This window comes from Cottoperca gobio, chromosome 24 (assembly GCF_900634415.1).
Source record: "Cottoperca gobio chromosome 24, fCotGob3.1, whole genome shotgun sequence".
Lineage (NCBI taxonomy): Eukaryota > Metazoa > Chordata > Actinopteri > Perciformes > Bovichtidae > Cottoperca > Cottoperca gobio.
Genome location: NC_041378.1, coordinates 6,287,630 through 6,304,511, shown reverse-complemented (window position 1 = coordinate 6,304,511; position 16,882 = coordinate 6,287,630). Strand labels below are relative to the sequence as shown.

Sequence of the window (16,882 nt, the reverse complement as noted above, 5' to 3'; positions counted from 1 at the left end):
GGTCCTGGGAGTGTGCATATTAGCACACTGTCACGGTTTACTGGGACACTTAAGTAAAACAGGATAATTGTTTTTGTTATTAGGAACACCTGTCCTTTTCCTACTATGAAAAGTCAACATGTCTGCTGTGAACCTCAGGTGCAACAGGCCCTTTTTTAAAGCTGCAGCCCCAGTAGAACCAGAGTACTTGATCCACTGTGTTAAATAGGGAAACCTCAGTGTTATCTCCTATTACAGTTATCTAAATAATCCATGTGATATAAAATATGAATGAAGAATCTAGGGGAAACATATTTGAAGGTGTATATTAAATGTAATTGAAGTAATCAACAGCTGCTACAATGTAACATGTTATCTTGTCTACAGCCATGAAAGGACATTAACTATTTTTGTATTTAATGATTGTTATTAAATTAGCTTTATACCAATGTTATACCTCAATCCCTTTTTTTATGTTTTATGAGCATATATTGAGAGTATATATGCAGTTTGTTTAAATGTACGTATACCAATGAAAGCACATTATGTACATGTTATTTCACAGTGTGTGTGTTACACTATAATATATAGTAGCCTCCAGTAAGATGATTAAGTATTGCAGTGTCTTTTCAGGAATTGCTCTGACATGATAGAGCTAATTTACTGTTAATGAGTGGAAATAGTCTTAGGGCAAAAATGAGCTGTGGACCCCTATTGACCCAGCACCCGTTTCTCCCACTCTATGTGCATTGTTTATAACATGTACAGTATACAGCATAAAGAAGCACACTGTCTCTTAAAACTATCAAATTCAGTAAAATCTCTTAACAAATAAGACATATTTAGGATTCCTATATGATGTAATGTCGCTGCAACTGCCCTTTGTCAGTGACCTATGATATATGTCAAAACTCAACAGGAAAATATGATTTGTCATATGGTAAAAGGTCAATTTGCAACGATGTGTACACCCTCTTGAAAGTTACAAACTAACACTTAATAAATGTACTAGGTTGTCAATTAAATAAGTACTTAACCAATTGAATCCCTCTCAAACTTAATGCTGACAACAATGGTACCATATGGGAATTGTCAGGAGACTTGAGAAAGAGTATTATTTCATTGCACAGAAAAGGACAAGAGTACAAGACAATGTTCAACAACCTAGCTCAAACATGACCTGGAGCCTATTGGTTGTGCTTGAAATCTCTTCACGCCCATTGGTTCAAATTCCTGTCAGTCAAAGTTACCCCTATGGCCACCGCCTCTTCCTGCCCGTCAGAGCGTTTGTTTTTATCCGCGGTGTCGCGCAGGTCGTCAGTGTGGTGGGTGGGCGTTCCTCTGAGTTCGTTCGCTGACTGTTGATGCTGAGAAGATTTTAATCCTCCACGACGAGCTCTCCTGATGTTTCTTCCTACTCTTGTGGAGGACATGCATCACTTTAAGCCTAGTCGAGACAGACTGTACACCACCAGGTGTTGTGGATGTTGCCATGTCCGGACGGGGACCATCATCCTGGGAACATGGTATATGGTACGTAAAATGGTTGATGGGGATTAGCAAGCGAATGCTAACTAGCACTGCCTATCAACTGTGTTAAGTTAGATAAAAGTTACATAGTGAATGTCGACAAGACTGTTAATATAGTTATTATGACTGTTGTCAGCAACTTCAATATCAGCTAGGTGCTACTATAGACCATTTTACAACAGCCGTTACATGTCGAGCTAACGCTTAATGTTACGGCTAGCGTTAGCCTGCTATCATTTCAGCTTTGACTAGCTTTGACTGTTTCTGTCGATAAAACTCACCCAACCTTGAAAATGCGGTTAGTAAACTGATACAAAGACAACAAGAAGCATATCCCTGCTAGTTGCCATCACCTGTCAGTGTTCTTAAGGTTTGAAATATGTGTTTTTTTGACTTAATGTTATGAATCTCGTTAGCTCAAGCTAGCCGACATTCCGCTGACTTGCCAACGTAATGGTTGTCAAATCATAACAAGCCTGACTGAAGGAATCCACAGTAATTTGCTAAAAGGAACTCAGGTTTCAATTCTTATTTATGTTGTCTAAGGTCATTAAGGTTATATTTGTAGTTATACTGTGGTTCATTGGCACGCTGAAGTAGCTAAAACTGTTTGCTAAGGTCAGCTATTGCTGCCCTCTGCACATTTCTCATCCAACTCACATCTGCACTAATCCTCTCTCGTTTTACCACGTCACATAACAGATGTTCATGATTTTGGTTGCATTTCGAGTTTTTCGCCAGCTGGACAATACTTGACGCATATTTAACACTCTCAAACATGATGCAACAAAAGGAAAACGAAAGTCTGAATCAAACTAGAAATAGCGTGACAGTTAAGGGAACGTAAAGACTTGATAGTGTCTTTCGAAGAAGCTGATAATGTGGTGCATCTTGCCAGCTATTGTAACAGGTAAATAATCCCAAGTATGTACTCTGGTTTGCTTTGTAAAAGGACGTAAAGTGGATCAATAGAATAACAACTAAAATGTATATCTTCACATAATAATTGGCAATTCTTTTGAATATTTTTTCTTTTCATTCATGTTTGTTACTTTGGTTTTAAGCAACTTAATGGAACATACAGGGGGAAATGTCTGTTGCTCTAAAGACACTATAACATTAAGCTTCTAAGTGTTATTGTGTAGGTGTTACAATATTTAATATAAAAAGCAAAAAACAAACACAATTGCTGGGAAGCAAACAAAATCATTCACACTGTTAATCACTTGTACTCACTTTATTAATAACGTTTTGCTACTCAGATGTTCATAACGCAAAGTTAATATATGTTAAGAGAGTCAAAAGCTTTTGATCCAATGCATTTGCCACTAAGACTTTTTAAATTGCGACCACTGCTGAAAGATAACATTACAGTTTGAATTATTGTATCTGATGGTCAGGTTATTTCTCTATAAACCAAGTCGGTCCGTACTAGTTTAGAGTTGTAAAGATGATAGGTGTTTTTTTTCTTAGGGTTTTTTGTCTTTTTAATGACAGTACAGCTGAAGATAAGCAGGAACGGCGGAGAGAACACAAACAGTTGGACACAAGCAGCCTGCGCACTACACTTTTCTGCAGTTAAATCCGTCCTTCATCGAGAGACATTCTTTGCTGAAGTTGTAGATAAGATGTTGATGTTGGTGTAAAACAATAATGATTTGTTGCGGACGTTCTTGTCAAAGCTTGTTGCTTTCAAGTTCCACCTCTAAAAAGCTTGTGTCTAAATTGAAAGAAGTTGAAACACATTTTTAGTGTATCACATTGAATTGAAATTGAAATGCCAACTATCTTTCATAGCATTTATGAACTTTAATTTTCTTTCTTCCAGATAACCAGTAGTTTCAGGTCATGTCAGCATGTGTAATGTCTTTTTCACAGCATTTACAATTGCTTGTTTGTCTTGTGAAAAACAAATTCTACAGCGTGCTTGAATGCTGGAGCGTCCTTGAGTCCTTAAATGGTTCCTCCTCATGACTGCATTCCCACATGATGATAAAGTAACCTTGACAAAAAAGGGTGATAAATGATTCTGTTATGTTGCTTATCTTATCCATGTCTATCCAAAGCATATTCCAAACTGTTATTACTAAATGTTGTTAATTATGTAAAGGATACAGAATTTGTTAGAAATCTCGTAAGACATGCAAAAGTACTGCTGGAGTTCTTTTAAAACTTTCTCTTTCCTCTTTTCTCTCATCAGGTTGTCAATCTGTTGATGGGCATCCTGCTGACTGTAGCTGTGACCCACCCAGAGAACGTGCCCACTATTGACTTGCAGTATGAGGTCATCGACCATTACTTTGCCTCCGACAGGATGTCTGGTAAGCAGTGAAATCTACATAAGAATGACTGTACCGGCTAACAAACTGCTTTAGAAACACATGTGGAAATTGTTTCGAGTTTATGAAGCGTTGCCACATCAAACACATTCTGTAGGACTTTGAATTTCATTGTGTTCAGGTGAAGATGTTTTGCCCACTGAAACATCACAGAATAAATATTCTCTGCACTGGATTTAGAGGCGTATAGTTACTAACAGATGAGCTGCCATTGTGTGAGGTTGAACATGTGTTTCATCTTCCACAGGGAGCATAACTCCCCACCGACTGCAAATCAAAACAACTCATAAGGACAACAGAACACTGCTGTGCTGTGTACATGTTGTCTGAAAATGTTGTTATTGGTGCGTTGTCGCTGGTGTCGTTCCTTTGTGTTTCCACAAGGATTTATGTTTGTCTGAGGTGTTTGTATTTATATGTGGCAGGGCTGGCATGACTTCCAGAGTGCCTTTTCTTTCTAGCTGGCGGTTGTTTTGTTGATTTGGCTTGGGGAAGGCTTCTTTATTTTTCTGAAACGTTGACTCAGCAGGAGAGGAGGGGAAACAACCGTGGTGGGTTGACCTTCCCACAGCAGGCACACGGAGCAGTGGAGGTTGTCCACAGCCCGCAGAGGCAATGTTGGCATATTAGTGCAGATTCATCAGACTGCACTCATTTTTATTCCAGACCATGTTTAAAAGTTATAAGATATAACATGTGAAAATGCTCTCTGGCTTTTAGTTTGGATTAAGCAGAGTATTTGTCGTTAAGTTTATTATAGCTAACTACAAAAGGCAAAAATATTCTCTGGTTGCAGCTTCTCCAAATCTCCAATTTTGTGCTCTCTTTTTTTTATCTTATGTGAAAATGAACAGAACATCTTTGGTTTTGGACTGTTGATTTGGACAAAACTGACAATTTGAAGATTTCATGTGTGGCTTAAGAAAACTAATTGTAAAAAGGTACAACTTTCACAATCTTCTTACTTTTGATAGACCAGACTTTGCTTAATCAATAAATGAATCAGCAGATTGGTTGAGAAGAAAAAGAAGAGGAGTTTGTATGAAGACTATATTTTAGCACGGCTAAATATTCTTACATTTTATATTTAAAAAAGTTTTCCAAAACCTTATTTTAACTCCAGATAGTCCCCTGACAGTTTCATACATTGATGTAAGTTGTAGTTGTTCTGCTTGAGCTACTGAATAACAAAGAAAAGTCTCCGGGCCGCATTGCTGCAGTAGCTTCTCACCAGCATCGTCTCTCCAGTGCAACAGGCAGAACATTTTGAGGAAGCGAGCGACTGAGTGATGGAAAGAAAAGAGGATATGAAAGGCAGGCCTTTTAATTATCCCAGGCTGAGTTTCATTGTGTAGTTACCGACACTACGCAGCTGAGAGGGAGCGGCTTAATGCTCCCCAGAGCTGGCCTTTAAAACGGAGTTAGCTGAAAAGAGAGAGGCCCTGGAGACTGTTCACTTACACTGTATGCAAATCACTTCAAAGAAAGCAGGCCAATATACATTCACCCACTGATGTACATTAATGATTAAGGTGAACGGTAAACTAAAATTGTAGTAAATCCCTCCCTGCATTTGTTCAATGTCTTTTATTCTCACTTTTTCTTGTACAGAGAATGCCTGTGTTGGATTTGCCATCTCTCTGCTGATGCTCACCATCAGCGCCATGATGGTGTATGGAGCCATTACTGTAAGTCTACACAGTGGATATTGTGCTGTTTTTAATTCTCTTTTAACATAATGTACTTAATTTTAAGCGCTGTTGTGGTTTCTTATGCTAACATATATACTTCCAGAATGTGCATGCATAAAACTAAACATTTCTTTCAAGTTGTATAATAATAGCACCAGACTTGAGAGGTAAGCAAGACATTACATGAAATACCAGAGCACCCTCCCCTGTTTGTTTTTTTAACTCCAGTACATTTCAGCTGGATGTTCAAAAGACACATTGGGAGTTGAGAGCACAATGCTTTGATCTCACTGCCTGTCATCTTTACCTCACAGGCCTGCCTGATTGGCATCAAGACTGACAGGTTTGATAGCCTTTTGACGTGGCCCTGCAATAAACTGCTAATTGGGATGACTGCACAGTTAAAGGGTGACACGCATCTGCAGGCTGGGCACTCTGTGCATGCCGACAGTCTGTGCAAGAGCCATGCTTTAGCTGTGCAAGTACATTTCCCAGACAACAGTAGAAACACTTTTCCCAATACAGTGTGGCGGTGCAGATCCGCAGTTGCTGTAGTATCCCAATTAAATGCCCTAAATGTTTAATTATCATGAAGTCAGATCAGTACTTTGCTACATAATGTAGGAACGGAGAGTGAAGTAGGAGTATACTGTGCTTTCATAGAAAAAAACTCCCAGAATGCCTGTAGATTCTTGTAAATTGACCCAGTTAAAGGACTGCTTTGCTGATTTTCAACCATCTCTATGTATTTGTTACAGTAAGACGTACTAATATACAAAGTTACAGCGTTAGCGCTCCCTGTCTCTGTAGGCAGGCTCTTTTCATTTACCCCAAACCACATCTGATGATGCAGCCACAGCCTCAGCCGAAGGAAAAAACTTTTTTTCCAATCCAGGAAAACTAATCAAACATTTAAGCCAAGAAAAAACCAAGTTCAGAATAGAACACACTTTAAAACATTATGAACTGTAGTGTTTCTGGTTTGCTGCGCAGGCTGTGAATGCATCCTCGTCTGTTGCATTTGTAGAGGGCAATAGAGCCTACTTACTGGATACAGATAAGTCAGAATGTGTGGAGATGAGGTTGAAAAAAAATGCAACATGGTCTTTGTACACAATGACCTCAAACAGGATCTGAACTGATGAGTTTGTCCATAACATGACTTTGACTCCACCTGTAATCGTGTTCCTCAGCATCGTGACGGCTGGCTCATCCCGTTCTTCTGCTACCAGCTGTTTGACTTTGCTCTGAGCTGCCTGGTGGCCATCAGTTCTCTCACCTACCTCCCCAGGATCAAGGACTACCTGGACCAGCTGGTCAGTGCCAACAGTCTCTCCAGTCTGATCCTGTTGACATTATGAATCAATCACCGCTGCCACGTTTATTTCACAACAGAATAAAGTGTCTTTAACTACGCCTCATTGTACGTACAATTACCAAGGTTTATGTTAAGGAGTAAAAGTATTTTAATTTGAATGTCAAGAATATGATTCCACGCTGATTGAAAACTGAGGAGAATAAATGGAGTAAAGCAAATGAGTTGCTGACTGCTGCTGTCAAGTCAGAGTCCCTCAAAGTCTTTAGGAAAACTGTCAACGGACAAACTTGTCTGTTTGCACAGAATTGCTTTCATTGTATTTTGTGAAACCTGATTCCCCCCCCCCCCCCCCTTGTTAGAATAACCTCAAGATCAAGAAAGTCTTTTCTTCAGATTGCGTGGCAGCGTTGTTGGTGACGTTAGTTGAGTATAAAAAGGTCTTATTGATTATCTGCCGTCTGTTCTTTTCTTCCTCAGCCGGATTTCCCATACAAGGATAACCTCCTCTCTCTGGACTCCAGCTGCCTGCTGCTCTTCGTGCTCGTCTTCTTCGCCTTCCTCATCATCCTCAAGGTGAAATGATTGGTTATTTATCCCCAGTGAAATCTGTTTTATTCTGTGTGTTGGTTCATTTACTTCATATCCTTCTAAAGCAAGCTCATATAAAAGTATCTCTAATGTGGTCAGATGAGAAAATTGATTTTAGTTTCATGTCTGTGAATTCAGTAAAGGGATAAAACAAGGTTAACGTGCCGAGCTAGCACAGCGCTGTTTATCAACAACGCTGGATCTGTCCTATTTAAATTCATCTGGTGTATTTACATTTAAAAAAAAAAAAATGAGAGATTGAAAGTGTTTATTGACTGTTGAGTCACACGCCTGATTAATCCATAAAAGTCAAAGTACAATCTTGTTTTTGATTTCCAGTCTTACCTGATCAACTGTGTGTGGAACTGCTACAAGTACATCAACAACAGGAACATGCCAGAGATTGCTGTTTACCCGGCCTTTGAGACCCCTCCCCAGGTACGCAAGCTGTGTGAGATTCTCTGACTGACTGAATTTTACGAGTAGTATCTCCTGACACAGAAACACACTTGACAATATGTAATGCTTACGTTAAGCCAGAAGGGGGCATGACGTCCACACAAGGACGGTCTATAGAGGACAGTTATAGCGTGTCTGTTCAAGAGTTTACCATGTCAGGGGAAAAGCAACACATTTTGTCTATAATATAATACACAATTTAAGGCTCATCATTTTCAGATCTTTACCAAAAGAATATATTTTTTAAAAGCGGTTTAAATGTTTCTCATATTTAAGTATCTAATATTTACTTTACTAATGCAAGAGTAAACACTAAACGGAGTCCTCTCTTTGACTAAGACTTAGGGTTGAAACCAAAAATGATCTCTGTTATCGATTTTACTGCTTATTATTTTGTCAATCAATTGTTTGGTGCATAAAATGTTAGAATTCTTATTTTAAATCTCCAGCAAATGTTTCCAAAGTATTTAAATGTCCTTGTTTAGCTAGCTAACAGCCCAAAACCAACACGTGTTCAGTACTATCATAGAAAAACAAAAATAAACCTGCAAACATTCACATTTGAGAAGCTAAAATCACTTTAAAACACTTAACAATAACTTCTGAACATTATGTTGTTGTTTTAGCTTCATTTACTGCTTTAAAGGTGTAAAAAGTGGTTCAAGCATAAAACATTTCCTGAGTTCCTGCTTTGTATCACATCTTACAATAATGAATGTGAAGATCAATTTGTTCTACAGCTGAAATTATTATACTATTGATGGATAGAAAGTTGACCTGAAAGTATTTTGATAAATGATTCATCATTTAAGTTGTTGTGGGGTTATTGTTTTAAAAACCTACAGTTTCCGGCTCCTTAAATGTGAATATTTGCAGATTCTCTTTGTCTTCTGTGATAATACATTTAATGTATTTGGGTTTCGGGCTGCTGGTTGGGCAAAACACCTGGGAGATGATAAATTACTATTTCCTGACATAACCTAGACCAAACAATTTAATCAAGAAACGAATCGGCAGATTAATCAATAATGAAAATAATTGTTAGTTGCTGCCCTAATCTGCAGCCACACACTCTGACGGTCATCTAGATTTCTTTGCTCAGAAACATCACTGTATTATGTTGAACCTTTGTTTTTATGTTTTATGTTTTGTGTTCTTTCTCCTCCAGTACATCCTGCCCACTTATGAGATGGCAATGAAGATGCCAGAGAAGGAGCCACCTCCCCCTTACATGCCTGCTTAAGCACCAGCCCCTGTTGCCAAAACACACACGCACACATGCACACACACACACACCACCATACCACCATATGCATTCCTACCTTCCTTCACTAACCCTTTCTGAGCACCATTACGCCCTTATCCCCCCCCTCCCCTGACCTACTGTATATGTGTAAGGCCACTGACAACGATTTGTTCAGCCCTACCCTCTGTATTACTACAGAGCGTCTATAGAGCATCCAGGAGGTGTGAGAGGAGAAAGATGGGAAAGACTGAAATCTGTGTGAAATGAATGAATGAATGTGATGTTTGAAAAAGCAACGGACGCTACCAGCCCTCCCTCCCACCCCCCTGGCCTTTTTTATGTCTTAGTAAAAGGGATACGTGTGAAAATGAAATTGCTTGAAATGCTATCATCAATCCAGCACCATCCTATCTATAGATTGATATGAAGTGTAAAAAGAAAAAAAAAATATTATGACAATCCATTTATTATAGCTCTTATTGTTGAATTGTGTTACTTTTTCCCTTTTAATTATTAAGACCTAGACTATTCCATCTCAGTCTTGAATGGAGTCTGTAGCACTTTTTTCGTCTGGTATTTATTTAGCTTCGCTGTGGCTCAGTTCACCACCACCCCTGACATTTTCATCACTCTCTGCTGCCCCGATGTGTTAGCAAAGTTAGTGATTAGTTTCCCAGCTGAGACTGAAAGACAGACGAAGCGCGAGAGAGAGAGCAGAGGGCACCGATGATGGATCATTTTCTCTGCTTCCTTCTCACCTGTCATCTGGAGCAAACGGCTGGTCTTGTGAACATTAGTATTTGCATGCTTATCAACAACTTCCCCCATTACTTTATTGGTAATATGATTTTATCCTAGTGGAAATACATTTGACTTCAATAAACGTTTCAGAACATTTTATATCTTCATGACTCTTTTGTTATGTCTATTATACTGAAGTAAATTCAAAAGTGTGTTACCTAATGATCTAAATGATGAACTAAAAAAACTAGAACTATATTATAGGCTCACCCAACAACGGCTGATTACCTTTAAGCCCTTTATCCCAAACAGGGATGCAGCTCAGACCTTCATTAGTTATAATTAATGCGTTTGGGGGTTTAATGTTTTTTAAGTAGTTTGCATCCTGTGACAACAAATATAAAACAAGTTGGGCAATTTATGAGCTGATTTTTATTCTATATACCTGTGACTGATATAGATCTCCCCCAAATTGTGTGGATTATATTGTTAGTCTTTTTCTATACTGTCTTTACCGCTGGAGGTCGTGTCCCACCTTTGGATTGGGCAGACTCCACCTCATCTGTGGAGGCGGTCAGTCAGACCCTCGCTGAGTTGAGCAGGACCCTCTGACACAGAGCAGACACCGGACAGACCACCGGAGGACTCTGCGTGCAGGTAATGATGAAGTCTTTCCTCTGGAGCCTCTTGTCCTGCGCTTCACTGCTGCTAGTCTGATGTTCTGGCAACATACCACCTCAGTGCGGGGGATCCGCAACTGATCGCCGCACAAAGCTACGCACAAACCAGAGTCAATGGCCGACCACCGTTCAGGACCCTGAATCCAGCATGTAAGTTCTGAAAGACAGTTGGTACTTTCTAATAGTGATGGAAGAAATATATTTTACTTCAGTGAAGTAGCAATGTAGAAGTATAAAGCCATGAATGCTGGAAAGTAATTTACTATTTACTTTAAGTACAGTTTTGAGGTACTTTTATACTTAACTAAATGTTTTACACCACTAGTTTATGTGAGCTGTGGTTACTGGTTCAAATTGAGATTTAATTTGTTTTTCTTTAAATCACACGATAAGCTCATTAAATACAATGCAATGCTAAAAATTAAACCATAGAGGCATTTAAACACAATCACTTGATGTCTTCCGCCCCCTTGATTGTGTTTTATGGGGCAAATACCCTGATTTGGTCAGGAAGTTTGACCTTTGCCTCACAATTATTTCTGACACTGGCATAAGTGTAAAACTCAAAACTATAGATATGAAATAGTTGAGAAAATTCCAAAATATGAAGACAAATTTGCATTGCATAACTTAAAAAAAAAAAATTAAACATCTCACGACCCCCCCAGATTCATCTTGTGACTCTTTAAAGGGTTCCTGACCCCTAGGTTGAGAACCACTTGAATAAACTACAGTAAAAGTATATACAGGTCATCATTGGTTTTATGTGTAAAATCATATTTTGCAAAGTAACTAACTTTAATTGTCAAATAAATGTAGTGGAGTAAAAAGTACAATATTTACTGTCAAATGTAGAAGTACCATGAACTGGAAGTATTAAAGTAAAGGAGCCTAACACTATACTTAAGTATAGTACTTACATTATAAAGCATCTTTCTATCCACATTACGTTTTGAGTCTCTTGTTACCAGTTAGGATTTGTTTACAAGACATTTGTTCACTTTTAGTTTTTTACTGTAATGTAATTTTTGTAATGTTTATTTAAATTGATAGGAAAGGCTAGATATGGTCTATTAAGACTCAATATTTCATCTTTCAAAAATGTAATGTAACCAATATTTACACTTTTCTCAAACACAACATGCATGAAATGTGAAATGTGTTGACTGGGTGTTTCACAAGCATTATACAGGACAATCCAAGCTTGTTGGAAAACAAACCCAGGTGGCTGAACTTACACTCAATGCTTCAACTAATAATGTGTCTGTCTGTTGTTGTCTGTACTTTACAGTGTCAACTTACACACCTTTCCTGTACTTTCAACCTACTAATGTTCTCTATCACTTTTCCTTTCTGGTGGCCCTGTAGTTCACAGAAGTGATTACACGTATAGAGGAGGGTATCACTACCACTACCAGCCACCAAGGATCCCTCCACCGGTAGTGAATCGACCTTTTCCTCTGTCTCCTCCAGTGACTTACCACAGGCCCTCAGTCCCCATGCCGCCCTATCACCACAGATTTAATGGCCCAGTGGCTCCACAAATGCATCAGATATACAAAGGTCTATCCCCACCAGTAGCTCCCCATCCCCATCATTGGGCCAAAGGCCAGTTCCCTTACAAATTGAAGGGTCCTTGCCCAACAAAGTCTGACCCAACCGCGCCAACAACACCCTTGTTACACCTCCCTCCAACTCGACCAGAGCCAACGGTGCAACCGACTCTGCCAGCAACTACAGTGACAACCATCCTGCCAGTGGTGGTGACCACTGTGGAGACCACTACTCCTGTGACGCTACCGGTCAGTACCCAAAGCGGCTTCATCACCACCGTCAGTCCTGTGGAGACAGGTAGAATATTACCAGTCAGGTTTACTTTCCAACCCAAATCCCTCAATGCTTTCCAGGTTTGTGTTCGCTCTGAGAAAGAATAGAAATTAAGGCATTTTATTTAAAGGAAATAATATACTTTTTGTATGAAACTTGATACCACTCTCACATCTGTTACATCTGTTAAATAGAAAACATTTGATGTTTAAAATAAGACAAGAGCTAACACCGAAAAGAAAAAAAGGATAAAGCAGTATTTTTGCTTTTAAAATGCAGAGAGGATCTGACATCAAACTGCAGAAATGTAGTTTAGTATATGTGTATGTGATTGGACAGGCAGGGCTCCTAACACTGTCTCCGTCTTTATGTGCGATGTCGCTTTTTTATGTGTCGGCGTCAAGCATCCTTTTCATTCAGGGAAATGAGATAAAAGGATAAGTCCTATAATAAGACTCTGATGGACTGACATGATACAGTATGTTTCATGGCATACTATATCATTTCATTATTTGACCACTGCAGTGTTGTTTTCTTTTGTTACCATTGCAAATGTGTGCTGTGTATCACAGAGTGTCCGGTGTTTTGTTCTCTCTGTGACAGTTTAACCAACACATTTGAATGTCTCTCTGAATAATGAACTGTATTATGACTTAACGCTGCCATGGTTTGGTTGATCACCAGCGACAGACTCTCAGTGCAGAAGCCGTCCCCTGGACCTGGTCTTTATCATAGACAGCTCTCGCAGCGTGCGTCCTGGTGAGTTTGAGAAGGTGAAGATATTCTTGGCTGACATGGTCGACACGTTGGATGTCGGCTCGGAGACCACCAGAGTGGCCGTGGTCAACTACGCCAGCACGGTCAAGATCGAGTTCTTCCTCAAAAATCACTTCAACAAACCCGACATGAAGAAAGCCATCACCCGCATCGAGCCGTTGGCGGCCGGCACCATGACGGGCCTCGCCATCAAGACAGCAGTGAACGAAGCCTTCACAGAGGACTCCGGAGCCCGGTCTCGATCCAGGAAAATCTCCAAGGTCGGCCATCATTGTGACAGACGGGAGACCCCAGGACCAGGTGGAGGAGGTGTCCGCTGCAGCTCGGGCCTCAGGCATCGAGATCTACGCTGTCGGGGTGGACCGAGCCGACATGCGCTCCCTGCAGCAGATGGCCAGCATCCCTCTGGAGGACCACGTCTTCTATGTGGAGACCTACGGCGTTATCGAGAAGCTCACCTCCAAGTTCAGGGAGACCCTGTGCGGTAGGGCAAAGAGGCCGGCGAGACCTTTTCCGTCACCATTAACCCAGGTTCTAGTTCTTCAGTAAAGGGCACCTACAGTCTACAGGGGGTTTTGTTGCAGATTCTGGATCATTTACTGTGTTATTGGTGAATTCTAAGCTCTGAAATCATGAGGAAACCAGATGCTCTCAACTCCCACATGGACTGCAGATGTTGGTACTAGAACCTGCTTGTAGTCGCTCAGTTTAACCAGAAAGTCTTGGGGCCATGCAGCCCTAAACTTTCAGCTTCTTTTTTTTAAAGCGTGAAATGTTTATGTTGATTGGTAAAACAATTCTGGTGATCCATATGGTAAGTCTGGGCTAAATAGTTTTCTCTTCTGTATTTATGACACAGTATATACTTTTCTAGCCAAAAGAAAGACATGACAGGTATTTTTTACATACATTGCTAACACATATGTGTACCTTGTGTTAAAGTGAATGGAGAAATTAAAACTAACCTGGAAGAAAACATGAATGATTTTAGTCCTATTTAGAACATGTGGTAGTGGTGCACTTCAGCCTCTTGTGGCCGAAATGAATGTTACACAAAAAACAATTCCAGACCAAATAATGAAATCATCTGCAAAAAAAGAAGTCACATAGAAAATTATCCTGGCAAAACCTTTTCCCCTGTTCTCAAGTCATAAACACAGCAGAGAAAACTATTACCATCAAACTTAATAAATGGATCACCAGAATAATTGTGTCCCACTTGTCTTTGAGGGCTTCTGTAGCTTTGTTTGCAATCAAAGCATCATTATAGTGATTGCTTTGAATATATCTGTTTTTATTTGAAATTATTTAAATGCATAGTTGAACCTCACTTTTTCAAACCAATCTGGAAAGAAGGCATCCAAACTAATAAGTGAAATACACTTTAATATGGACATGTGAATAGACTTTATTCTTTATATGGTTTGGATGTATTCTGTCATGAAATAGCCTGCCCATAGTGGACTGTCTACATGTCTATGAATTCCAAAACGCACTCTTTGTTACTGGTGAAATGTGTGAACATTTCAATAATCTGAAGCTTTTATTGATCAGAATAATGTATTTGAATGGCTATACATTTTGATGCACTTCTGTACTTCAAAGATTTGGAGAATTGAGGGTCGTTGTTAACTGATTTGTCCCCCATGTTACTGTCAGATGTCTGTCCTGTCCCCATGTTACTGTCAGATGTTTGTCCTGTCCCCATGTTACTGTCTGATGTTTGTTCCTGTCCCCATGTTACTGTCAGATGTTTGTCCTGTCCCCATGTTAGCTGTCTGATGTTTGTCCTGTCCCCATGTTACGGTCAGATGATTGGTCCGTGGTCCCCCATATTACTGTCAGATGTTTGTCCTGTCCCCATGTTACTGTCTGATGTTTTGTCCTGTCCCCATGTTACTGTCATGATGTTTGTCCTGTCCCCGTGTTACTGTCAGAGTTGTCCTCCTTTTTGTCCTGTCCCCGTGTTACTGTCAGATGTTTTGTCCTGTCCCCGTGTTACTGTCAGATGTTTGTCCTGTCCCCGTGTTACTGTCAGATGTTTGTCCTGTCCCCCAGGTGTTACTGTCAGATGTTTGTCCTGTCCCCATGTTACTGTCTGATGTTTTGTCCTGTCCCACCATGTACTTGTCTGATGTTTGTCCTGTCCCCCATGTTACTGTCTGATGTTTGTCCTGTCCCCCTGTTACTGTCTGATGTTTGTCCTGTCCCCATGTTACTGTCTGATGTTTGTCCTGTCCCCTGTTACTGTCTGATGTTTGTCCTGTCCCCATGTTACTGTCAGATGTTTGTCCTGTCCCCATGTTACTGTCAGATGTTTGTCCTGTCCCCGTGTTACTGTCAGATGTGTGTCCTGTCCCCATGTTACTGTCAGATGTGTGTCCTGTCCCCATGTTACTGTCTGATGTGTGTCCTGTCCCCCTAGTACTATTATGAACTAAGTTGTCCAAGGGACTGTCATTTCTGTTGTGCTTCAGGGTTCTGTGATTTTTACCTGTGTTGTCCAACACAGTAAACCTAAGACCTTGGCTGAGATGTGGTGAAGGTGTAGGAACAGATCAAGTTTTCAAATTGCAAACACAAGAAAAGATTGCGAATATCATTTTTTAAATTCGTAAAAAATCAATGAATCAGAAATAGCTGTAGCAGTTAAAATAGTTAATGTTACATTATTTTTGTCAACATTAGAAAGAGATAGTTATAACCATCATCTGGTTTAGTGGATTTTTGCTGCTGCCTTACCTATCACAAGCTACCTATAGTATACTGTATGTTAGCACATGAAACTGTACCCCTGCTGTCGTTTGACAGCACCATCCCTTAATCCCGGTTTATTCCAGGTCTGGACCCCTGTGCCATAGGACATGACTGCGAACACATATGTGTCAACAGCAATGCCTCGCATTACTGCCAGTGCCGGAATGGTTATATCTTGAATGCGGACAAGAACACATGTTCCCTGAAACGTAAGAACATACTGTGTGGATTCCTGCAGGAAATGTGACGTTTTGCTGTGATATTAATGCTGCTGAAAGTAAATATGTGCAGAATGTGTTTGGCTTCCAAGCAGGGCTTCACAACATGGCAACCAACTGGTGCATAATTCTTGACTCTATATTTCACTGTTTGCTGTCGCATATGTTGGACAATTATTGGGTAATTTTATAGAATTGATACACTAGAATTACATTGTTGCTGTGGCAAAATGGCAAAGGTAAATTCATATTGTAGAATATTTTTGGAAAAATTGCTTTCAAGCTTTGGGTTTGTTCTTGGAAGCAGTCCAGTTGGATAAAAGTAGAGTGGGTGGTATTGTGTGTGCTTTTTCACTCTCTAAATGATCTGTTACACTGATGTGAGGTTTGCTTTCTCCTGGCGCAGAGGTAATGGCGATGGTAGTGCAGGATCCCTGTAAATGTGAAGCCAGGCTGGCTTTCCAGAAGCAAACACAGGCTGCCATCCAGAAGCTCACAGCGAAGCATATCCTTCCAGTTGTTTCAGATGAGAAGACATTTTTATTATAAACATTCTCCGCAGCACATTTGCTGGCACTGTTATTGTAATATATTTAACAGTGTGTCTTGTGTATGTTTTCATTATTAATTGTCCCTGTAAATGTGTTTGCAAATGAGTTTCCTTGACTGATCTCACTGGCCGACGTGTCTGGAAGAATCGAGCGTCTGGAGAGCACGCTGGACCGTGCTTAA

At 40.0% G+C, this 16,882-nt stretch overlaps 2 protein-coding genes across 2 annotated transcripts; both read left to right on the top strand.

Annotated features, from left to right (window-relative positions):
• Nucleotides 1-1,280: 1,280 nt before the first annotated feature.
• Nucleotides 1,281-10,050, top strand: laptm4a (lysosomal protein transmembrane 4 alpha). The gene is made up of 7 exons (XM_029425738.1): nt 1,281-1,512; nt 3,710-3,830; nt 5,460-5,536; nt 6,733-6,855; nt 7,335-7,430; nt 7,785-7,883; nt 9,073-10,050. Exons 1-7 carry the CDS (start codon nt 1,384-1,386, stop codon nt 9,145-9,147), a joined length of 720 nt encoding a protein of 239 aa, XP_029281598.1. The 5' UTR covers nt 1,281-1,383; the 3' UTR covers nt 9,148-10,050.
• Nucleotides 10,051-10,554: 504 nt separating this feature from the next.
• LOC115003718 (matrilin-3) lies at nt 10,555-16,882 on the top strand. The gene is given in 6 exon segments (XM_075074107.1): nt 10,555-10,605; nt 10,607-10,721; nt 13,083-13,438; nt 13,440-13,706; nt 16,580-16,655; nt 16,827-16,882. Coding segments are annotated over 6 exon segments (921 nt in total).

Coding starts and splice junctions, on each gene's coding strand:
- laptm4a (XM_029425738.1), top strand. CDS start 1,384: ATGTTTCTTCCTACTCTTGTGGAGGACATGCATCACTTTAAGCCTAGT. Junction 1,513..3,709: donor TCCTGGGAACATGGTATATG/GTACGTAAAATG, acceptor TTCTCTCATCAG/GTTGTCAATCTGTTGATGGG. Junction 7,884..9,072: donor CCTTTGAGACCCCTCCCCAG/GTACGCAAGCTG, acceptor TTTCTCCTCCAG/TACATCCTGCCCACTTATGA.